We start from the raw sequence: 25986 nt of genomic DNA on the forward strand, positions 1-25986 counted from the left end.
CCTATTACAATTTTCATATATCATACATGACATTGAGAGTGGATGTGAGTGAATGAGGCCTTTTCTTCACATGTTCCTGTCAACACCTCACTAGAGAGAGAAATGGCAAATAAGTGGGGCCTGGATGTGGATAGGTAGCTGCGGTTTTGGCACATTACACATGACAGCTAGAGGATGAGTGTGAGCAGATGTGGCCTTTCTTTGTCTGTATCCTGGTGCTACCTTGCTGACACAGGGGGTGGCTATGTTGTTTCCTGTGGGGCAGGGTGGTGCTGGGAATGGATGAAAATGAATAAGTATGAATATGTACATGTGTACATACGTATATGCATACATATGTACGTATGTATGGAAATGAGATGTTTGAGGATAATATGTGGTGTGAAATAGTTTGATCAAATAAGTAATGAAAGGGTACGAGAGATGTGTGGTAATAAAAAGAGTGTGGTTGAGAGAGCACAAGAGGGTGTTTTGAAATGGTTTGGTCACATGGAGAGAATGAGTGAGGAAAGATTGACCAAGAGGATATATGTGTCAGAGGTGGAGGGAACGAGGAGAAGTGGGAGACCAAATTGGAGATGGAAAGATAGAGTGAAAAAGATTTTGAGTGATCGGGGCCTGAATATGCAGAAGGGTGAAAGGCGTGCAAGGAATAGAGTGAATTGGAATGATGTGGTATAACCGGGGTCAACGTGCTGTCAATGGGTTGAACCAGGGCATGTGAAGAGTCTGGGGTAAACCATGGAGTTTTGTGGGGACTGGATGTGGAAAGGGAGCTGTGGTTTTTGTGCATTATATGTGACAGCTAGAGACTGTGTGTGAATGAATGTGGCCTTTGCTGTCTTTTCCTTGCGTTACCTCATGTACATGTGGGGGGAGGGGGTTGTCATTTCATGTGTGGTGGAATGGCGACGGGAATGAATAAGGGCAGACAGTATGAATTATGTACATGTGTATATATGTATATGTCTGTGTGTGTATATATATATGTATATTTTTGAGATGTATAGGTATATATATGTGCGTGTGTGGACGTGTATGTATATACATGTGTATGTGGGTAGGTCAGGCCTTTCTTTTATCTGTTTCCTTGTGCTAGCTCGCTAACACGGGAGACAGCGACAAAGCATAATAAATAAATAAGTAAATATATATGTACGTGTATGTGTGTGTATGTATATATGTGTGTATATGAGTGGATGGGCCATTCTTCATCTGTTTCCTGGAGCTACCTCATTGACGTGGGAAATAACGATCAAGTACACTGAATAAATAAATAAAACATAACACATATATTCAATATTTCATTCAATATATATAGGGATAGGGGAGAAAGAATTCTTCCCACGTATTCCTTGCGTGTCGTAGAAGGCGACTAAAAGGGGGGGAGCTGGGGGGGCTGGAAATCCTCCCCTCTCATTTTTAATTTTCCAAAAGAAGGAACAGAGAAGGGGGCCAAGTGAGGATTTCCCTTAAAGGCTCAGTCCTCTGTTCTTGACACCACCTTGCTAATGCGGGAAATGGTGAATAGTATGAAAAAAAAATGAATAAAACAAGGCAGACAGATAGCTAGATAGATGGTGTATGATGAAGGAGCAACTGGAGACTTTTCTACTTTCTGTCATTATCATTTAAAAGCGTAATGCAAAGGAACTTCATGAACTTCAACTCCTTTTCAAAGCTTAACTTCTTCCAGATTACTGCAAGGTTTGGATAAACAATACTTATGCAATTTAAAACTGACCTGCTGAGCAATGTAGTTAACATTGAGAGAAAAGTGGACCATGGTTGATGTATGCTGCTTCAGTGCACTGCGAGACACAAATAGTGTTGGCTGATGGCTCACCCATTCTCGTGAGTCATCAGCTACTTTGCTAACATCAATCTCTAATCCAACATGCTCACACAAGAAGGCTGGAACTTCGCTCCCAATATCCAAGAAGAACTTTCCTGCAGATAATATATATACACACATAAACACTATATCTATACATGATATACAGTAAACACACACACATAAATGATGCAGCCCCATAAGTGTAGAACCTACTCCATATACTATGCTAACTGGTACTTACACAGTTAAAGAGCAGCTAATCAGGCAGATGTATTCAGAGGGAAGGGTTGCTGAAGGTGAAAAAGTATGTGGGGAATTAAGAGATAGGTTTAAAAGTGTATTCATAGTGGGAAACACTATAACCCTAACAATAATGAAAGCAGATGGAGTGGAAGACTTGATTAATATTGCTGACTGTGATTTCATGCATTTTGTAAACCAATCTGACACCGTCACCTGTACAAAATTGTAGGAAAAATGCAAAGAAGAGCAATCAGGAGTCATAGCAAGAAATTAGGCAAGAATTGTCTTACAAAATATGGTAAAATTATACTTTTACAATGTTAAGAGTTGTACATGAATGGAAAAACTGAGTGATGAAAATGTAAATAAAGACTTTATGCAGAGAGGGTACAGGCTTTAAAAGAAGTAAGAAAAAATGTCGAAGGGGGGATTCAATGTGAGGTGAACTCCCTCAAGGTACTGTATAAACAGATGATTGCACAAACACCCTATAGAATAAGCATATGAAATTTGGTCGCTTCACTTACACAAAAAAAGGTTCAAGGGAGGGCAACAAAGATGGCACCTGAAATACGAGAACAAAAGAATGGAGTTGCATGTAAAAGTAAAAGGGTACAATCCTGCCCATGACTGAAGAAAGAATTAGGGAGACCTAATTACAACCGCCATGTCTTTAAACCAAAATGAGAATGTTGACAGTGAAGAGCTTTCTGAAAGATGCAAAGAAAGACCAACAAGAGCTGCAGTAAGAATCTAAGCAAGACTTACTATAAAAGACATAAAGAAGGATTTCTCCAGTATCAGAGCTGTGAATGAATGAGAGAAGTGAAGTGGTCAAAGAATGAATAAAGACAGTAAACGGAAATTTACCAAGTTATGATAAAAAAGAAAGTTGAAAAGATGGGGCCCACAAAGGTAAAACCTACCGATCTATCTAAATTTCTGACTCCTGTTCCCTCTGGGAACTTCCTCGAGGGGATATCCACAGCAAAAGAGTTTCCATAACTGGTGAACTCCAGTGCTGCTTCTGAGCTTTTAGTGCAACACTCTTAATAGGCCACTCTTTGCAGAAGGCAACTTCAGCGTAGGATTTCCAGAGCCCATACCTAATTTTCCTGCCAACTACTTCTACCAAAAGTTCCTAGCTAATGCTCCTGTATCTCTGATGCCTGTTCCCTTTTGGAACTCCCTGATATGGGTGGCCATGGCAATGGAGTCTACATAGCTAGTGAACTCCAGGTGCTGCTTCTCAGCCTTCAGTGCTTCACTCTTAACAGGACACTGGCAGAGGGCAAGGCTAGCACAGTGTTTGCAGAAGCCCCTATCTAATGTTCCTACTAACTACCTATACCTAATGCTCCTGCCTGATGTTCCTACAAACTACTATCTACGGCTCCAACCACTTTGTTAAAAGGCAGGGCTAGCACATAGTGCTCACCACAAGAAAATCTAGAGTTATGAAGAATGAGCTGTATGAGTTTAGTGTTGTTAAGTAGTATGTGTGACAAGAAGAGACTGTATGTTTGAGAATAAATGCCAGTAGTCTATGAGTGGGTAAGTCAGAAAGAAAAGACAACTACCTGGGTCAGAGGAGTGCAACTTGACAACCACTGAAGTGCTGACTCACTTAAGCAGCTGTCACTAAGCTTCCCAATACCCAGGCAGGTAGTACTAGTTATTTACCTCCCTAATCAGCGGCAGCCTGCCAACTACTACCTACCAATGTACATGTAAAACCACCTGCCCATAATATACAAACTGGCAATTATGGAACAGTGCACAAACTTAAAAGCTGGTATATGAATAACACATAGCCTCCTAAAATAACCCCTGGTACAGCTAATTACAAAAACACTTGTGATGGTGACGGTAAAATTGATTTGGGGGATTGTTTAATGAACTGATATCTGCTTATTTTGCTTTTGAGAGCCATGGGAAGATGGATCATGCAAGAGAGAGGTCGAGAGTAGTAAATTTTTTACCAAATTTAAGCTCTGTACATCTGAGTCCAGCTGTGCAGTACTAACTGGATGGACTGTCTATCATATTCCTTTAAACACTATCAAATTAGTATATAACAATCATAACTGAGCAGTCACTTGCACTTACATATGCTTTCATTTTCGAGAGCCTCTTCCAAGCTAAGGATAAACAGGTAAGCCCATGCAAAACCTTGAAGCAATGAAGCAGCAGTAAGTAATACAGAGCTAAATATAAAATCTTCAAAATATTTCAGATTTAGAATTACAAGTTTACAATCAATTCTATAAAAGTGTAAGAGCTTAGAAAGAAACAATCAGAAGCTTCTGACATAACACTTTGGGGCCCTATAGGGGGGGAGGCCATCATCCACAAGCTGAACCTGAGTTGTGATGGCTAATGATGACCAACCCATGAACACTTACAAGCAATTTTAATCTGTGATTTTTTGGACATTCACTTTTGTTTACCTGTATTTGTAAGGGATTATTCTATAAGATCATACCAATTATCGATAATATCTTAAACTTTATACGCTATTTCTGATCCTACATCAACTATTTTCACATACTTTTTTTTTTCATACTATTCGCCAATTCCCACATTAGCAAATAATCTACAAACCACAGCAAATGAAAGATAGTTACATAATGCACTGCCAGTACAGTTTTCAGCATCACTAAAATGACAGAAATATCATATTTAATGCAGAGAGTTTGCAAAGTCATGAGAAACATCTACACAGATTTTTTATTTTATTAACTTTGTCTGCTTATGTATTACCTATTCTTACATCTGAAGCACAAAACTGTAGTGTTGAAGAATTTCTAAAGCAAATGATGTATATATAAAGAATCAGTGGACCATGGGCATTTTCTTCTTTCTGATGCCATAATAAATCACTAGGGAATGAGCAAAAATATTTTGGATGATGCTACAGCTACAAGTGTCATTGAATTGCCAATGTTAATCCCTCAATGGTAGGCATGATCTGGATATACCATCACACACAGTGTGTGTGTGTGTGTGTGTGTGAGGAGGAGGGGAATAAAATTATACAACTTGCATTCAAAAGTGTCAAAAATAAACTAGAAAGTTGCATTACTACCTTCGTGATGACCTGGTCCAGTGCTACATAAACATGAGCAGGAGCAAGGGTAAAAGGTGTGACTAACATATATGAGAGCCACTGACACTTAAGACCTAGACATGGTTTCATTTTTTTAACTTTGACTCTTTTCTGACTGTATTCTCATTTCATACACAAGCACAGTGCTGATGGTAAATAACATGAATATATTTCAAAATATTACAACTTTCACACTAAATTTCAGCGTGAGGAAGATTGGCTGGCAATTGTGGATAGATACTGGAGGATTTCTTTCTTTCTTTATACTGAATACTTTCCTCTTGTTCCATATGCATTCTTATTACTTACAGCACAGGTAACAAACAATAAGACTGTGTAAATATATTACACCTTTCACTCTACAAGTAAGGTCGAGTATATCAAGTGGATGATACACAGAGGTAAGATATTAGGTTTTTCTTTGAAAGTACTCTAGCTCTTTAACTATCATCTGTATTCTACCTCTTTAACTATCATCTGTTACTAAAGTCCTCCGTTACCCCAGGATAACATAAAGAGGATTAGATGCTGTTGTTATGGATATCTTCAACAAAGGTAAGTTCAGTCGGGGATACCTTCCTCCTCCTTACAAAATCCTGCTAAAACCATTCTGTGTCACTTATTTTTCTCAATTATTTCACCAAATGATACATATCAAAAGAGTTTCCTTCTCATCACTAAAGTCATTCAAGAATCTACCTATTTTCTGGTTGTCACTGGGTACAAGGAACCTTCAGGTGAAAGGTTATGCATATGTTAATTATAGCAGTGGTTGTAGGGGTACAGAATATAGCAAATATTTATTTCTGCACCTTTCTAGAGATGGAAGAGACCTCTATAGGCCACAAAATTCAAACAGAGGCAGAAAAAGTTAACCCACCAGTTGTTGTTGGCTACTGTTCTCTATGAGTACATCGAGCATTCTTGGCTGCTGTTGAAGAGTTAAGGACACACATTCAAGTCTTTGAGTAAGGCAGAGTTAGAAGTGTCACTTGCTACAGTATCCATACAGCTGGTTACTACCATGCATAAGTTATGGGTTACATAATTTTACCTCATCTGAGAAGGAATCCATTCATTTTGCTGGGGATACTATCATGATACTATGTCTGATTATGTTCTCATATTTCCAAGTGTAGATGACCAAAGATAATCACTCCAGACCTCTACTAATATATGTACTGACTTAATCTTAAATCTTAATCCTTAATCTCAAGATCATCTAATGTGGTGTGTACAGGAACCATCCCAGCATAACAAATTCTCAAACTTTTTGTTAATGTTCTCGGACATTATCCTAGGAAATACAGAGAAGAGTTTTTCTGTATCTAAAAAGGATAAGCCCAAAATACAGAACAGCTGTGTAGCACTGATGGCATTCTTTATCTATCGAAAAAAGACGACATAAGTTCCATAAGGTTCAGCACTGCTTCACACAAGAATGCAATGCATTAACATTTGTGAAATAAGAAAGCAAAACACAGCAAACAACCAAAATGGCTGCAGTGTGAGCGTGCTAAAAAGTTTGAAATGGTCAGAGAGTAGTTGTTGGGATTTGCAGGCAGGTCAAGTCCATCACCAACATTTCACCTTGGCTCTCCACCTACCCGGGGCATCACAGTTGTCCCCTGAGGTGCTGACTGTGTTACCTGGGTGTAAGCCAGTTTTTCTCTTCTTGCGGTTCTGTTTGGATGCCTCAGACTCTATAATATCAACACGTAGTGTCTCCACACTTCCTGTGATGGAAACATTGGATCCCAGTTGTTCAAGAGCTCCACCAGTCACCTGTTGATCAAATGAAACTGGTTATAATCCAAGCAATTCATTCAATGTCATATCTTTATAACGTCTTCCAACTCATGTATCTAACTAAATCACAAGTGCAAAATTTCATTGTGAAATAACATTAATACAAAGAAAATCTCAGCCAGAACTTCAGGCACCATAACTTTCCAATCCCTAAAAATAAAGAACAAATCTCTTAAAAATTCTTATTACTATCATGAAAATCTTTACCAGGAAAGTTTACACATGATGCACTACATCTGTACATAATGAAAGACATCTGCAAGGTACTGACTATCAATTCTTAATAAAATCTGAGATACAACTAGTTTATCTAGCATCAATATTCTGAATTTAAATATGCTGCTTTACCAAAGGTAATCTAATTCCTCGTACACATTTTTAGGAAGCAACTAACATCAAAACAAAAACATATCAATGGCACCAATAAGTTAAGCACAAAAATACTCTAATCTTTTTTTTTTTATACATAATTGCCATTTCCCACATTAGTGAGGAAGTGTCAAGAACAGAGGACTGAGGATTTGGGGAAAAAATTCTCAGTTGGCTCCATTCTGCTTTTTCTTTTGTTAAAGTAAAACAGGAGGGGAGAATTTCCAACCCCACTCCCTCCCCTTTTAGTTGCTTCTACAATATGCAGGGAATAAGAAGGCAGTATTCTTTCTCCCCTATCCCCAAGGATAATCTTAGCATAATAATTATTACCTGCTGTGTGATGACTCCAATGGCTGAGAGTAGAGGCTCAAAGATGACATGGGCTTCCAAAAAGTGAGCACTGTGTGGCGGCTCAGAAGCAATATTAGGGTCTCTAATAGGTGGGTGCTCACGACGCTCACTGCCACCCTCACTCACAGGGTGCAAGCCATCTCCCTGTTGCTCAGTGTAATTTAACTGGTTAAAACCATTATAGAGAATGTAAGCATAAATCATTAGAAGATACAGATTTGATGAAGTGTGTGAGAAACAAGAGCAAATGAAGACAACAGTAGGGAGAAAGGATGGGGAAGTGATAGAATGTAACGACATGGTGAAAAAGAGATGTTTTTAGTATTTTGAACAACTGTAGAATGTGTCAGATAATAGGACAAAGGAGTTGGCATACTTGAGAAAAGCTAGCAAGCTGAGTGAGAGAGTCTTGGAGAATGGTATAGTGAAAAGAGAGGAGGAAGTGAAGACTTTGCTTGAGATGAAGAGTGGCAAAGCAGTTGAGGTGGCTGGGATTACATATGCATTTCTCAAGAAAGACATGGTGAGTTGTGCAAAAGTTCCAGTATACATGTGGGTGTGAGGTATGGCTGTGTGATGTCACTGTGGCTTTTTAATACACATATGGATGGAGTGATATGAGAGATGAAAGCAAAACTAGGAAAAAAATGTAAGGATGAGTGTGGCAGTGAAGTATGGTGGCTAGTGACAAGCCTGTTTGTATATGATACTGCGCTGTTTGCTGAGTTAAAAGGAGTTGCAGAAGGTGTAAGTGTGTTTTATCATGTAAGTGATGGCAATTGAAGGTAAACACAATTAAAAGTAAAATAGTGGTGTCTGAAAGGAAACAAAGCCCTACAGAGTGAGTCAAGAAAGTGTACTAAAAGAAAAACTCAAAGAGGTGACACAATTTAAATCTTTGGACCTATCTTGGGTAAGTTTGGTGACAGGAAGGAGAGATAAGGGAGAGAGCAGTACAAGGCAGAGGAGTCACTGGGTCCCTTAACAGAGTAATGGAAGTAAAAAAAAGGATAAAGAGATAACACTGTCTTCCCAACCATGACCTACGCAGCCAAAACATGGACATGGGATATGTCAGAGGTCAAGAATCCAGGCTGTGGAAATGAACTGTTTGAGAGGAGCATATGGTATGACTAGATGGAATGAAGAAAGTAATGAGCAGGTGTAAGAGAGCTTTGGTATGGCAGGAAATGCAAAGTGAATATTTTGTGAAGTGGTAGTGTGAGTGAAACAGAATACTTTGAGGTGGTTTGAGCATGTGGAAAGAAGATGGGGAGCTTACAAGGAGAGTGTACAATAGTAAATTAAAGGGGTTGGTGTGAGAGGAAGACTACCTGTGACATGGAGAAATAGAGTGCAAGAATACTGGAGGGAGAGAAATGGATTGGTGTATGTAAAGGAGGCATGTAAGGACAGGGACAAGTGAAAACTCCTTCGTTGTGGCTGACCTCTTGATAGAAGTTCCCAGAGGGAACATGTGTCAGAGATATAAATAAATAGATACAAGAAATGGGATAACAGTGTTTTTAATTGTGGGTTGTATCAAAATAAATCAAAGTTATATCTCATAAACTTTGCCTTTATGGCTTTAGGAAAAAAAAAAAGGGAGAAGAGCAGAAAGGTCTTTGAGCTGTTAGCTGGGATTTGCAAATCTTAAAAGTAAGTCTAATGCTTTCCATTACAAAATGGTTAGAATGTACAATAATCATCCCATCATGAAATTGATTGTGGGTTTCATGATGTAACTTAAGAGCATGTTGGCCTAGCATGTAATATTAATACATTTACATTGTAGTAAAGAGCATCATGTTCTCCCACCTGTGGAAAAGTGACAGTGGGTCTGTTGGCATCAGTGGTGTGAGTATATTCTTGCTGACGCACCATCCAGTTGTACAAATTTTCATGATCTTTTTCACAGTTAACAGTGGGGGGTCGCCCAGGAGTGACCAGGCCTGATCCTCCTCCACCTTCCAAGCTGGATGATGACATGTGGTCTGAGGCAGAGCTCCTACTACCACCACTTCTATTGTCACCGCCAACACCACCACGGGACGGTTGACCTCCACGAAGAAATGGCAAATGTCCACCAATCTTTGGAAGCTGAAATCTGCAGTTTAGGATAAAATTTCCTTTTAGAATAGAAAAAGAATAAATGAAATGCTGTAAGCCCTGTTTCTAGGAGTATTACATCTCCTTTCCAATATCCCTAAACACATATATACATGTGTATGTGGGTGGGTTGGGCCGATCTTTCGTCTGTTTCCTTGCGCTACCTTGCTAATGTGGAAAAAAGCGACAAAGTATAATAAATGAATAAAAAAATATAAATGTTGGGAGTGGCAGGAGTATGTGATAGAGTGTAAGAAAGTAAATTCTAGATTGATATGGGTAAAACTGAAAGTTGATGGAGAGAGATGGGTGATTATTGGTGCATATGCACCTGGGCATGAGAAGAAAGATTATGAGAGGCAAGTGTTTTGGGAGCAGCTGAATGAGTGTAATAGTGGTTTTGATGCACGAGACTGGGTTATAGTGATGGGTGATTTGAATGCAAAGGTGAGTAATGTGGCAGTTGAGGGAATAATTGGTATACATGGGGTGTTCAGTGTTGTAAATGGAAATGGTGAAGAGCTTGTAGATTTATGCGCTGAAAAAGGACTGGTGATTGGGAATACCTGGTTTAAGAAGAGAGATATACATAAGTATATGTATGTAAGTAGGAGAGATGGCCAGAGAGCGTTATTGGATTACGTGTTAATTGATAGGCGCGCGAATTTCAATTCTTCAAGTAATGACATGTATCTGACAAATATTTAAGTTCAATTAGTTTACCATATACTGGGCTTAGAATATTTGCATTTTCACTGCTTCACTTTGGAAGCTAGTTAAATGAAAATGATGCAACCAATTCGTATTTCACAAGGTAATAGATCAAGCCATTAAGAAATGAATGAAAACTTTTCATCTTTGTGTCAAGAAAACAATGATAAATTCATACAAAACCTTGACAGTTTTAAGAAATTTCACAGGAAGATAATCAAATTGAAATCCATAAAACAACATAAAAGACATTAAATTTCACTACTATACAGTACCTTGCTGGCGATTCAAAATTAGTGTTGAAAACAGGCAAGATGACCGATGCCCTAGAAGAACGTGGAAGAAATGATGGAAGGGATCGTCGAGGAGGAAGCTGCGTAGATTCTGAACTCATCACCCCGTCAGTCAAGTCCTCACCACCATTGGTACCACTGCCAATTGATTCTTGAGGAAAAACAAAAGTCAGATTAGCTCTTTCACTGTGACAGTCCTATATCCACTGTATGAAGGATATTCTCAATAAATCTAAAAAATTACTCCATAAATCTATGAAGAGTAACTGGACCTTAATTTTCAAAACAAAGTGATACACAACTCAACCTGATGAAACATTGTCTGGATATGCCATGCGCCGATTAACTGCTCTGTTGGCGTATGTACAGATGTGTGATAGTTTTGGAAGTGTTCGTGTCAGACAAATATTACTTGGGGTCTTCATCTCATAAGTGTGTCACTGCTTTACAAATCATTAAATACTGCAAGAACCATATCAATCACCTCATATATACCCCTGACATCACACTTACTGGCCTAGCAGAGGATGGAAAAACTTTTGGCTGCAGTATCTAGTATAAATGTATGCAATGCCATTATAAGCAATGACTGTGTATTTCACCTCAAGGCAGAGATGGCACATTCAAAAATCTAACTGTATACATCTAAGCCAACAATAGGCAGAAGCCTCTGAAAACACTGCGCTAAATTGTCGTCTGCCAGTGGCCTGTTAAGGTTAAGGCATTAAAGGCTACGAAGTGGCACTAGAGTCCAATAGTTGTGGAGACTCTATTGGCTTGGCCAACCCTTTGAGGGAATTTCAGGTGGGAACAGGCATCAGAGGTAGAGATGATCGATAAACAGATCCAAGCTGCAGTGAAGGAGAAAAATAAGACTAAAAATACCAGGATGTCTATATCCCAACTGCAGTAACTGAATTAAACTTCCAACAGTATAAAAAATACATCCAAGGTATCCATATCTCAGGTCAACATACAAATTTTGAGAAATGGGAAAAGGAGGAGTGAATGAAGTTTTGAATGTTCTGGACCTGAACATGCAGAAAGGTGAAAGGCATGCACAGAATTGAGTGAACTGGGGACAATGTGCTGTCAATAGATGGAGTCAAGGGGATGTGGTTTCAGTGCATTATGACAGCTAGAGAATGGATGTGAGTGAATGAGGCCTTTTTTGTCTGTTTTCCTTGTCCTACCTCGCTGAAGCAGGGGTTAGCGATGCTGTTTCCTATGGGGCAAGGTAGCGCCAGGAATGAATGGAGGCAAGAAGGTATGAATATGTACATGTGTATATATGTATATGTTTGTGCATGTGTATGTATATATATGTATAGTTGTTATGTATCTGTATGCATATGTGCGTGTATGGGCATTTATGATATGTGTGGATGGGCCATTCTTTGTCTGTTTCATGGTGCTACCTCGCTGACACAGGAAACAGTAATTAAGTAAAATAATAATATGAACCTTGCCAACTACGATAAGACATAGTCCTCAGTAGTTTTTACAATAATTTTACTCTCTTTTCCTCTATGCTGCAGAATAGTCTCTTCATTCAGTCCTCTGGCTTCTGACCACTTTAACAAGTTTTCATTCACACTTTTATCCACTATACAGCAGTTTCATCACTCCTTCACCATCTCTCTCATCATTCCACCTACACCCCTGGCTATGACTACAAAAATAAACACTAAGATAGCAGTGAAAAGGCATACCTTGGCCATGCCGAGAGTGGAGTGATCCTCCCTCTGCCTCCAAAAGCGTTGTCTTCTCATCAGTAACTTCAGTAGCAATGAGGTTGGGATCAAATTTTGGGGTAGTGCGTTCCTCAACCACGGTGTTTGGTCTGTTTTGGAAAGTCATTATATACATCTTACTCAATTATCACTTATTCATCAAACTTGATCGCTGTTTCCCGTGTTAGCAAGTTATTGTCAGGAAACAGACAAAAGATGCATCCACTCATATACATACATATATACATACATGCACATACATGTACATATACATTTTTTTTTTTTTTTTTTTTTATACTTTGTCGCTGTCTCCCGCGTTTGCGAGGTAGCGCAAGGAAACAGACGAAAGAAATGGCCCCCCCCCCCCCCCATACACATGTACATACACACGTCCACACACGCAAATATACATACCTACACAGCTTTCCATGGTTTACCCCAGACGCTTCACATGCCTTGCTTCAATCCACTGACAGCACGTCAACCCCTGTATACCACATGACTCCAATTCACTCTATTTCTTGCCCTCCTTTCACCCTCCTGCATGTTCAGGCCCCGATCACACAAAATCTTTTTCACTCCATCTTTCCACCTCCAATTTGGTCTCCCTCTTCTCCTCGTTCCCTCCACCTCCGACACATATATCCTCTTGGTCAATCTCTCCTCACTCATTCTCTCCATGTGCCCAAACCATTTCAAAACACCCTCTTCTGCTCTCTCAACCACGCTCTTTTTATTTCCACACATCTCTCTTACCCTTACGTTACTTACTCGCTCAAACCACCTCACACCACACATTGTCCTCAAACATCTCATTTCCAGCACATCCATCCTCCTGCGCACATCTCTATCCATAGCCCACGCCTCGCAACCATACAGCATTGTTGGTACCACTATTCCCTCAAACATACCCATTTTTGCTTTCCGAGATAATGTTCTCGACTTCCACACATTTTTCAAGGCTCCCAAAATTTTCGCCCCCTCCCCCACCCTATGATCCACTTCCGCTTCCATGGTTCCATCCGCTGACAGATCCACTCCCAGATATCTAAAACACTTCACTTCCTCCAGTTTTTCTCCATTCAAACTCACCTCCCAATTGACTTGACCCTCACCCCTACTGTACCTAATAACCTTGCTCTTATTCACATTTACTCTCAACTTTCTTCTTCCACACACTTTACCAAACTCAGTCACCAGCTTCTGCAGTTTCTCACATGAATCAGCCACCAGCGCTGTATCATCAGCGAACAACAATTGACTCACTTCCCAAGCTCTCTCATCCCCAACAGACTTCATACTTGCCCCTCTTTCCAGGACTCTTGCATTTACCTCCTTTACAACCCCATCCATAAACAAATTAAACAACCATGGAGACATCACACACCCCTGCCGCAAACCTACATTCACTGAGAACCAATCACTTTCCTCTCTTCCTACACGTACACATGCCTTACATCCTCGATAAAAACTTTTCACTGCTTCTAACAACTTGCCTCCCACACCATATATTCTTAATACCTTCCACAGAGCATCTCTATCAACTCTATCATATGCCTTCTCCAGATCCATAAATGCTACATACAAATCCCTTTGCTTTTCTAAGTATTTCTCACATACATTCTTCAAAGCAAACACCTGATCCACACATCCTCTACCACTTCTGAAACCGCACTGCTCTTCCCCAATCTGATGCTCTGTACATGCCTTCACCCTCTCAATCAATACCCTCCCATATAATTTACCAGGAATACTCAACAAACTTATACCTCTGTAATTTGAGCACTCACTCTTATCCCCTTTGCCTTTGTACAATGGCACTATGCACGCATTCCGCCAATCCTCAGGCACCTCACCATGAGTCATACATACATTAAATAACCTTACCAACCAGTCAACAATACAGTCACCCCCTTTCTTAATAAATTCCACTGCAATACCATCCAAACCTGCTGCCTTGCCGGCTTTCATCTTCCGCAAAGCTTTTACTACCTCTTCTCTGTTTACCAAATCATTTTCCCTAACCCTCTCACTTTGCACACCACCTCGACCAAAACACCCTATATCTGCCACTCTGTCATCAGACACATTCAACAAACCTTCAAAATACTCATTCCATCTCCTTCTCACATCACCGCTACTTGTTATCACCTCCCCATTTACGCCCTTCACTGAAGTTCCCATTTGCTCCCTTGTCTTACGCACCCTATTTACCTCCTTCCAGAACATCTTTTTATTCTCCCTAAAATTTACTGATAGTCTCTCACCCCAACTCTCATTTGCCCTTTTTTTCACCTCTTGCACCTTTCTCTTGACCTCCTGTCTCTTTCTTTTATACTTCTCCCACTCAATTGCATTTTTTCCCTGCAAAAATCGTCCAAATGCCTCTCTCTTCTCTTTCACTAATACTCTTACTTCTTCATCCCACCACACACTACCCTTTCTAAACAGCCCACCTCCCACTCTTCTCATGCCACAAGCATCTTTTGCGCAATCCATCACTGATTCCCTAAATACATCCCATTCCTCCCCGACTCCCCTTACTTCCATTGTTCTCACCTTTTTCCATTCTGTACACAGTCTCTCCTGGTACTTCCCCACACAGGTCTCCTTCCCAAGCTCACTTACTCTCACCACCTTCTTCACCCCAACATTCACTCCTCTTTTCTGAAAACCCATACTAATCTTCACCTTAGCCTCCACAAGATAATGATCAGACATCCCTCCAGTTGCACCTCTCAGCACATTAACATCCAAAAGTCTCTCTTTCGCACGCCTGTCAATTAACACGTAATCCAATAACGCTCTCTGGCCATCTCTCCTACTTACATATACATACATACAAATATATTTCATACTTTACATACATATTCACCATTTCCCGAGTTAGCGAGGTAGTGTTAAGAACAGAGGACTGAGCCTCAGAGGGAATATCCTCACTTGGCCCCCTAATCTGTTCCTTCTTTTGGGAAACTAAAAACAGGAGGGGAGGATTTCCAGCCATCTGCTCCCTCCCCTTTTAGATGCCTTCTATGACACGCAGGGAATATGTGGGAAGTATTCTTCCTCCCCTGTCCCTAAGGATACATATAAATATATACATACACATATATATGTATTCATACTCACTCACCTTCATCCATTCCTGATGACACCCTGCCCCACAGGAAACAGCATTGTTACCACATGCGTCAGTGAGGTAGTGTCAGGAAACAGACAAAAAAAGGCCACAGCCGTTCACACTCTTCCTCTAGTTGTCATGTGTAATGCATTGACACCACAGCTCCCTATCCACATCCAGGCCCCACAGATCTCTCCATGGTTTACCCCTTTGTTTCACATGTCCTGATTCAGTACACTGACAGCACGTTGACCAAAGTATAACACATTGTTCCAATTCACTCTATTCCATGCATGCTTTTCACCCTCCTGATATTATGATAATCTGATCTCATGAAAAGCAATCAGAGTTTCTTTATATGGCAGGCATGCTGACAAAGAAAACAAGGAGAAAACAGAGAAATTAGCAACACTGTGGGAAATAATCTATGAGACCAATCTCTCATTCTAATGTAAATATACATCAACTTCAAATACTAAATGGATATGGCATGATCAGATAGACTTTAAAAGCCTACTAATCATCCCTAATTTCTTACCCTGAATAGATAAGCAATTGCTATGACCATAATTATCAAATCAAATCTGTACAAAATACAGATGACTGAAAACAAAACACACCTGTAATTGTAGGCAGGACGAGTCTGCTTGTTCCTGAATGTCTGCTCCATCAACAATGGCATGTATAGGGCATTCTTCCACTGACGACTCAACACAACAACTCCCTACATGTGGACAAATGGGATCTATATGTTTTACTAAGAACATATTTTACAAATCACACATCTTGGTTCTGTTAGTATCAACCTTCTGTGAGATTAAGGTTTTGTGGTATACTCTGTAAGAACCATTATGATCCCTAGGGTGACACAACAGAGCCCTGCAACAATGCAAGTTTATGGAACAATTTCACAGAGCAAACGTCATAAATATGGGAAAAGTTTGGTAATTCCAGGTCATCTGGAAGGATGAAACATCATTTTGCAAATAAAAGTGTGATTATTTATTTGTGCAATATGTGTATGGAGTTCTACACTCATAAGCCCCGATCTCATACACTTTCTTTCATACCATACACTCTTGTAAACCTATCTATACAATTTGCATCTAAAGCATACTCTTAGCTTGTTCCATGCATCTGTAACTCAGTTTCCACTAAAGTATTTCTTCAAATATTTTGTAATTTACTTTTTGAATTGAATTAATTTATATCTCTTTTGCCTGTTCCTTCTGGGAACTCCCTTAAGCGGGTAGCCACAGCAAAAAGAGTCTCCATAACTGGTGAAGTCCAGTGCCATTTCTTAGCCCTTAGTGCCTAACTTTTGCAATTAATTTTTTGTAATGCCCCTCATCAACCTGACATTTCCAATTCTAAAGAACTGCCCCATTCTACCTCATGAAATCTACTGAAAAACTTATATGCTGCTATCACATCTCTTTTCCTCCTTTCTTCCAGTGTGGGCAATTCTACAGCTGTTAACATCTTCATGTAGCTCACCTCCCTTACTTCGGGTACATTCTATGTTGCTGCCTCAGGATCTTCAAAAAATAATTTTGTTACTATATGTGGGTTAACCAGACTGGTGCTGCATATCCTAGTAGGTAGGTATCTAGTATACACTGTACATGTTTCTATAAACAACTTTTGTCTGAGTGGATTGAATTTTGATGATGACTATAAGTAATCAGCCTTCTAAGTAATTGTCCTGGTATGATGTACTGTATCAACCCCCCAAGTATCCTTCATGTGCAGATATCTGTGATCTGTTTCCTACAAGATAGTAGTCATATGTAGGTCTACTTTGAATTAGATTTATTTACCTGTCTTAAAGTTGCAAGTTTGGGGAGATGTGGTGGTATAAGATTACCCTCAATAGTGCGTGGAGATGACTGCAGTACATAACGACGCAAAACAGTGCACAGTTGGCATGATGGATCTTCTTGAAGTGTTTGACTTAAAGGCATCAGCTTTACGTACTTATTCTGCAAAGTTTACCGAAACATTAACATAACATATACAAGATACGGTATTTACATTTCTGGTATCAGTATTTACAACAATGTTTGTAAGTAATGGTGCTAGTAGCACAGACTTGGATATTCAAATACAACAAACTATATTTAGGACTTCACTCTTAATCTTATGAGGTAGTTGACATGCATAAACCTTCACAGATCATTCATACTTATCCTAAGTCTATAGAAATGAAGTCAACAATATTTCAAAGACTACTGACATTCTTCATAACTATTCCCTCTGGACATCAAGCTGAGCCATACAGTGGAACTTACACATTCAAAAATTTTTCTATCCATACAATGAAAATGCCTTCAACACAAAAGATCAATGGTTCAGAATGGGCAACATTTTCAAACTGACAGATATCAGTCTTATGGTCTTACATTTATGGGACACTGGAAATAAGTGATTTTTTTGCCCCTTAAAAAGCAATGTCAAATTCCTAATTTTGTTGAAACAACGAAGTACCTTCACAGGAACATGAAGACTCTGCACATCCAAAGCTTCAGCCATGAGAGATGCCATGACACCCAACCTTCGGCTCTCTGAAGCATGGAGGAATTGGATGACAGCCACAGTGAGCCGATCACTTGGGTTCATCCATGCATTAATGGAAGGAGATGCTGTGCTAAGCAGGTTCCAATCTAGCCTGAAGTTTGTAAGTACTAAGATTAAGTAACTATCATTCAAATTCATGAATGCTAAACACAGGAACTGACTTCTTCAGTGTATTTTGTTATTTCATGCAAGAGTAATCATTTCAAAATGTAATCTATGCAATTCACTACATCAGCTATAGTCATCTTTTGATAACTGATAGTACTACCTCACTGTACGTAAGAAAGATGCTCAAAAAATCTGAACTAATTGCTTCAGTTATATCAAACTTCACCTTCCAAAACAATTACACCCTACTTGCAAACACATACACACATATCTTTGAAAGATGCAAGGATAAAACAACCATAGGACATGATTTGAATTAAGCAAGAAAATAAATAGAAAAGATGTAAAGAAGATTCTTTATATCATTAGAGTAGTGGATGAACAGAATAAATTGAATTATGATACAGTGAATGTGTACAGCACACATAATCATAATACTTCCTCTTTGTCCACTAAAAATAGGTGATTACAAATACAACAAAGACAGACACGTTCCCTCACCTTTTTTATGTCACTCTTGGTGTTCTCCACCTGCTTTCACTCATTTCACCCACACGTCTTCACTTGAACATTCCTCATCTGTTTGTGTATGTCTGAATATATACCCCCTCCCTTCTTAAGTCGAAATCCCTACAACACTTTACTCTGTGCCTTGTGACTGATTCTTTTCACAAAACTGAACCATAAACTTTCTTCTATCCTCATCCCCCAATCCATCTACACTTTGAATTCCACATTCTCTCAGTAAATCACAGAATATCATAGCTGTTCTCATACCTGGTGTAATCAATCTTTTTGGTGATAGGGGTGTGAGGTGGAGCAGCAAAGTTGAACCAGACAGTCCTCAGCTCCACTACAAAAGATGTTATATCTCTTTTGTCACTCTTGATCTGTAACAGAAGAGAAGTGAAATATCATGCATACCGCATATGTAAGGTTGCGTTGTCTAGTGTAGGTGGGCAAACAAAAACAAACCAAAAAATGGAATCATTAACATACCAAAGAAAAATTACAAGGCTCGTTTAAAGACAAAGTCACCAGTCATGAGCAGTCACTGATCATGGTACAAAGAAAAGAGTAAAAATAGAGCTTGAGAAGACAAAAGGGAAAACAGGTACAAAAAGTAATACCCTGTTTGTACAGAAATGATAAGAAGTTCAGCTGTCTGGCAGCCTAGTTTTAATGAGAGAGAGAGAGAGAGAGAGAGAGAGAGAGAGAGAGAGAGAGAGAGAGAGAGAGAGAGAGAGAGAGAGAAAGAGAGAGAGAGAGAGAGAGAGACGTATTATTGACAGGAAGGGCAAAATATGATTCCAAGCATCACTTTAATGCTATGTCTAGGCTACTGTCTTCAACATATTACCTAATACATACACTTCTCCAGCTTGTCCTTAATCACAAATATACATCTATCTATCTATATCTCTGATGCCTGTTCCCACCAAGGACTCCCTCAAGGGGGTGGCCATGGCAATAGTTTCCATAACTAGCAAACTCCAGTGCTACTACTTTTACTTAAATAAAACCACTTAGTTCTTAAATTTTCAATAATATAAACAGATGAGCTGTTTCTTTACTCTTTCTTTGTCAAAATACCAGATAAAATGTTTTACAAATCATGTGTAACACTTCATGTTGATGGACAGGATTTAATAGCATTCTAACAACCCTTATGACCAAACATTACAATCTGATAATCACCTTAGAATGCTGCACCACAAATTAACAGATATTTTCTTGCTAAGGGAATTGTTATTTCATTAACTGGGAAGCAATATAAATCTTAGGCTACTGAATTAATGGTCATTAATGAACATCTCCAACTTTTGATTTACAGTAACAAGTTTGCTTACATCTACAGCTGACACACTTGATGTGGTACAGAAAAACATACTCTATGAAAGTAAGCACCCAAAAATATAAGAAAATGATGCTTTTACAATGACAAGTTCCCAACTAACCTGTGTTACAGGTAGATCTTTGATGCTTTCATTGCCTGATGAAGTAGAATGAGCTGCACCTGAGTGGCTAGACATGTTGGATACCTGAGAGAGGGATGCAGAACACACACGGTCAGAATGTTCCCGCCGAGACTCTGGGCCAGTCCTTGGGATTTCTATGGTGGCTGTACCAGGAGCTGAGCTGCTGCTTGGGCCAGCTCCACTGCCTGCTGATGCTGTTGGGCCATTCATCCCACATGGTGCACCACCCTCATGTCTTCCACTTCCTTCTGCCTGCTGTCCAAAACCTTTCCTTTTCACTGCTCTGTTGAATACAGGAGAATATGCTGATAATCTGGCACATGATACTGAGGTCCATCATCAACTTGGCAAAAGATGAGGAATAATCTAATTATTACACTGGCTTCTATGAAAGTAGCAATGTACTTTCTTAGTTAAATGGCGTCTTCTGAAAATAACAATGTACTCTCTAAGTTAAAGATGCATAGTTTAAGCTGCATACATAGCAACCAATTGCAGACATGGGTTACTAAAAAACAAAATTGTGAAATAAAACTAACCTCAAAGCAACATTTTCTTGGCCAGCCTCAAACATAATGAAGCCCATGCGGTCATCCTCCATGACAGGAGTTCCACTAGAGACACCATTATCACCATCATCTCCACGTCCACATCGCCGAAAGCTAAACAGCACCTAGAGAGAGAGAGAGAGAGAGAGAGAGAGAGAGAGAGAGAGAGAGAGAGAAGTGGTTTTAACAATTTTCCTTATACAGGACTCATCCATCTGCACTGTTTAAACAATGAAAAAGTAACCTTCATTTATTCATTATAAATTAATGAAATAGATCCCATATGGGGTAAAGAAATTCATGCATTAAATTCCAGTGAAGATATTAGAGGTCAGACATATGACAACTTCAACAGCTTGCCTAAGTCATGCAATTTGTTTGACTGCTTCTGTTAAATGCCTATTAGCAGGGGTAAATAAATGGAAGGCTTTTGATTCCAATCTTATCTAAAGAGAAATGGGCAAAGAACCACTATAGATATGTAAACAGTGGCTAAAATAAAGTTATGTGAGTTATGTGATGTCACAAATTATTTGAGTAATGTGATGTTAAAGAGCTATGTATCATAAAAAATTAAGAGTTTGTACAGTGATTGCAGCAACCTACATGCATACACCATAAAACAGAAAGAAAAGATAGAAAAAAAAGTTAAAGGAAGAGAGCATGACAGCTACCGCAGTGCTGGCTCACTGTGTTGCACTCACTACGCCTCTTGACATCCAGTTGTTAGTACATTCCTGGTTGGATGCTTCATGCCACTACAAACTACCTACACATGTTCATGACACATACAAATACACAGTAAGAAGTTCTTAAATACCATTTCTCTACAAATGTTACATAATTTTCTCATCACTAATATTATTAGAGACATGTTTTATCTCAATCTCATCAAAATTTCTCCAGCACTCCTATCTACCCAACTTTTCCTCTTCAATAATCAATTTCAGAGTCAAGTTAAAAAAAAAAATTACCTTTCATAATACTGCATTAATATCATCCCTAAGAAAATGGGAGAAAGAATACTACCCATGCATCTTCTGCATGTCTGACTACAAGGGGCAGGAGCAACAGGCTGGAAATCCTTCCCTCCAGTTACATAATCCACTTTTGGAGTTATATACAATTTTTGCAAATATGAATTTATTTCACAATTGTAGAGAAACTAATTTCTTTGTTTTGTAATTTTACCAGCTATGACTTATATACACTTTAACACTCAGTCTCCTTTCTTTCGTATCCTTTACTTAAATCGATTACATCATCTATCAAGACGCAATTCTTACGCTTAAAATGCCTGATGAAACTCAAAATTACCTCTTTGAATATCAAAGTATATATACAAAATGATGGATAGTATCACGACCCCAGATTCTTACCTTAGATCTATGATTGGGAATAGCTGTGACACTGGCATCCTTGAGAAGTGCACTCTCATTCTTCAGGCGTCGTAATTGAACATGCACTTTATTCACGTCAACTGACACCATATTCTCCTCTTGCTGTCGCTCAGAAGTCTCAATGTACACTGGTTCTGCCAACAAATCCACTGTCTGTCTGGTTTTCGACTTGCTCTGGGGATAATAAATTATCATCTTTTCATTCTTTTCTTATCATACTTGATTGCCGTTTCCTGTGTCAGCAAGGTAGCATCAGGAAACAGACGAAGAATGGCTCATCCACTCATATACACATACACACACATATACATGCACATACACATACACTGACATGGTTTATCCCAAGTGTTTCACATGCCCTGGTTCAATCCATTGATAGCACAATGACCCCAGTATACCACATCACTCCAAATCACTCTATTCCTAGCATGCCTCTCATCCTCCTGTGTGTTCAGGCCCCAATCACTCAAAATCTTTTTCACTCCATCCTTCCACCTCCAATTTGGTCTCCCGCTTCTTGTTCCCTCCACCTCTGACACATATATCCTCTCTGTCAATCTTTCCTCACTTATTCTCTCCATACGTCCAAACCATTTCATCACACCCTGTTCTGCTCTCTCAACCACACTCTTTTTATTTCCACACATCTCTTTTACCCTTTCATTACTTAATCAAGCCACCTCACACCACATATGGTCCTCAAACATTTCATTTCCACTATATCCACCCTCCTCCATACAATCCTATCTATAGCCCATGCCACGCAACCACAAAGTATTGTTGGAACTACCATTCCTTTAAATGTACCCATTTTTGCCCTCCGAGATAATGTTCTCTCCTTCCACACATTCTTCATTGCTCCCAGAACTTTTGCCCCTCCCCACCCTGTGACTCACTTCTGCTCATATGGTTCCATTCACTGCTAGTCCACTCCCAGACATCTAAAATGCTTCACTTCTAATTTATCTCTACTCAAACTTGTCCCTCAACCCTACAGAACCTAATATCCTTGCTCTTGTTCACATTCACTCTCTCCTTTCCACTCACTTTTTCAAAGTCAGTCACCAACTTCTGCAGTTTCTCACGCAAAATCAGCCACTAGAGCTGTATCATCAGTGAAAAACAACTGACTCACTTTCCAGGCCCTCTCATCCCCAACAGACTGCACACTTACCCCTCTCTCCAAAACTCTTGCATCTGCCTCCCTAACCAACCCATCCATAAACAAATTAAACAATCATGGGGACATCACACACCCATGCTGCAGACTGACTTTCACTGAGAACAAATTACTCTCTCTTCCTACTTGAACACATGCCTTACATCCTTGGTAAGAACTTCTCACTGCTTCTAGCAACTTAAATCCCACACCATACACTCTTAAAACCTTCCACAAAGCATCTCTATCAACCCTATCATATGGCTTCTCTATAATCATAAATGTTACATACAAATTTTGATACAAAGGTATACTAGGCTCTGCCAGTTTAAAGTTACAATGCAAGTGAGGAGTCACCTTTGCTGTGCACTGTGCATCTTGTCTCCAACAAGAAAAGCTAAAAGAAGTCAGAAATCCCATGTGTAGCATCATTTCCTAACAATGAACTCCAGTACAATAATACATACGTATCTCAACATTTGAAGGCTAAACCTTCAGTGATGTTATGTGTCTTGTATATAATGTAATGTGACATCATTTGATCAGCAATAAATTCTGTAAAAGACATTCACTACCATTATTAATACTACTAGTATCACTGTCTTAGGAAATTGGCACTGATGTTTGATGCAAATCTATATCTTCACCATTATGGTCAGTGTACGACACATCTCATAGTTATACTATTTGGTATAGAGACACTGAATTTTTCCCAATGGTCTCATGAAAATGATTAAGCAAGTAGTAGTTCCAAAATCTGCTGATTCAGATAGATATGACACAATATGGATCTACCTCACATTCACTAGAAATACTAGAAAATTGAGATAGTAAATCTCTGACAGGCAACTTTTGACAAATCATGAATCAGGGGAGTTTGTAGAGACTTACTGCATTTTCACCCTTTGAGTATGAATACCAAGACAACAATAATATATCACATACATATCACAACTTCCATAAATAATCTACAACATAAATCCCATTAAACTAAGTTTCACTTACATGAAGTCCATTCTGTCTCTCTTCCTTTCTGATAAACAATATTCAACATAATTTCTGGCTGGCATTAGCCTGCAAAATCATTTTTCCATACATGAGAGTGGGGATGGGAGGCGACCAACTAGATTAATTTTATATGCTTCACTGAGCATTTATTGGTTGGTATACATGCATTCAGTTACTTGAAAAGGTGGATACTTTGCTGGAGCAGTTTGTGTTTTCTACATCTAGATATAACTGCTATGACTGGACAAGACAACTTACAATGGATCCTTCTAATGCTACTGAGCAAAGAAAAGACATAACAGGAGAGAATTTCATCCAAGTATTAGATGGAAAAAAATTCTGTCATTCATTCACTGCATCACATGAACTATATTTATTTACCTATAGATCAACCTTTAAGTTTGAAGTAGTATGTAATTGGGGAACATAAAGGGAATTTACCTTTTTCTGCATTACAGGATCATGTGGGTTCCTCATGTACATCTGAACCGACTTCTTGGACTGGTGACCTGAGTAAAACTGAAGGCTGATATTGTCAAGGCATACCGAGAAGAGAGAGACACATGTGAGGTCTCGGATATTGTCTAGAGCAGAAAAGGAGATTACTTCCTCCACTACTGAAGCCTGAAGTAGGGTTACATTTATCTGGAATTAATGAAACTAGTTAATATATGCATGAAGAAATCTGAATGGCCTAACCAAGGACAAGAGATGAAATAATGTGTGGATACAGAAGACTAACATAAGGTAAAGGTTTAATATGTGGTAAAAGCCTGAAGAAAACTAGAAAGAACCCTGTGGGCATCTGAGAAAGTACATGCTTGGTAAGTGGTTAAAGAGTTTTATCCTCCCAAATGAAGTGCATCAGTGAGGATTCACATACAACCATCATAAAGCATATGAACTTGGGATATGCTTGTTCACAAGACTGAAGGATCATACACAGAATTACTCACACCTATGATATTATGGCTATGAGGTGAGGTGATGTCTGGGCCTTGGCCCTACTACTGTCATAAATCAAGAAATAGTTTTCTGAAGAAGAAAAAAAGAAAAAGAGAAGAGAAAATGAATGGATACTCATAAGGTTCTACCTGAGATATATGAGCTTTAATCCTTCAAAATCTACACTTATCTATGGGCAGAGTCCTCTGAGCATCTGACAGCACATCCACTTCAAGAAAGAATCTGTCCTTACTGACCACCCTCTTCTGAAGGTGGTATACTTTAAGCCAAATAAAAATGGTCAACTAGATTAAATAAAAGGTATCCTTGAAAAAGGAAACATGTTTGTTGCATCTCAAGAATTCCTCTTCCTAATCTCAACCAATGAAAGGTACCTTAAAAAAGCCAAGGTAGAAACCACAATCCTTCCACTATGAACTCTAGTGGAGAGACCTGATTACGAATGGAGAGCTAATTCTTTGATTTAATAAAAAATGTAACCCACTTATAGAGGTATAAATATGGAACCAAAAAAACAAACAAATATTCTACATAGTTTTCTGGAAGACCAAGA

General features: G+C 39.1%; 1 protein-coding gene across 4 annotated transcripts in view; it reads right to left on the bottom strand.

Annotated features, from left to right (window-relative positions):
• Positions 1 to 25986, bottom strand: part of tweek (transmembrane protein KIAA1109 homolog tweek) — a 141562-nt gene that overhangs the window by 67341 nt on the left and 48235 nt on the right. For 3 of the 4 annotated variants that reach the window (XM_071696084.1, XM_071696085.1, XM_071696083.1), the window contains exons 30-43: positions 24909 to 25112; positions 22280 to 22474; positions 20892 to 21025; positions 20332 to 20635; positions 19151 to 19263; positions 18176 to 18356; positions 17509 to 17670; positions 16309 to 16412; positions 12547 to 12677; positions 10817 to 10985; positions 9540 to 9828; positions 7701 to 7865; positions 6797 to 6974; positions 1745 to 1950 (exon numbers count right to left, since the gene is read on the bottom strand). In XM_071696084.1, coding sequence (XP_071552185.1) covers positions 1745 to 1950; positions 6797 to 6974; positions 7701 to 7865; positions 9540 to 9828; positions 10817 to 10985; positions 12547 to 12677; positions 16309 to 16412; positions 17509 to 17670; positions 18176 to 18356; positions 19151 to 19263; positions 20332 to 20635; positions 20892 to 21025; positions 22280 to 22474; positions 24909 to 25112 — 2535 coding nt within the window. The remainder of the gene's footprint in view (positions 1 to 1744; positions 1951 to 6796; positions 6975 to 7700; positions 7866 to 9539; positions 9829 to 10816; positions 10986 to 12546; positions 12678 to 16308; positions 16413 to 17508; positions 17671 to 18175; positions 18357 to 19150; positions 19264 to 20331; positions 20636 to 20891; positions 21026 to 22279; positions 22475 to 24908; positions 25113 to 25986) is intronic. The other variant, XM_071696086.1, reaches the window with a different exon arrangement.

The sequence above is a fragment of the Panulirus ornatus genome, chromosome 59 (genome assembly GCF_036320965.1).
Source record: "Panulirus ornatus isolate Po-2019 chromosome 59, ASM3632096v1, whole genome shotgun sequence".
NCBI lineage: Eukaryota > Metazoa > Arthropoda > Malacostraca > Decapoda > Palinuridae > Panulirus > Panulirus ornatus.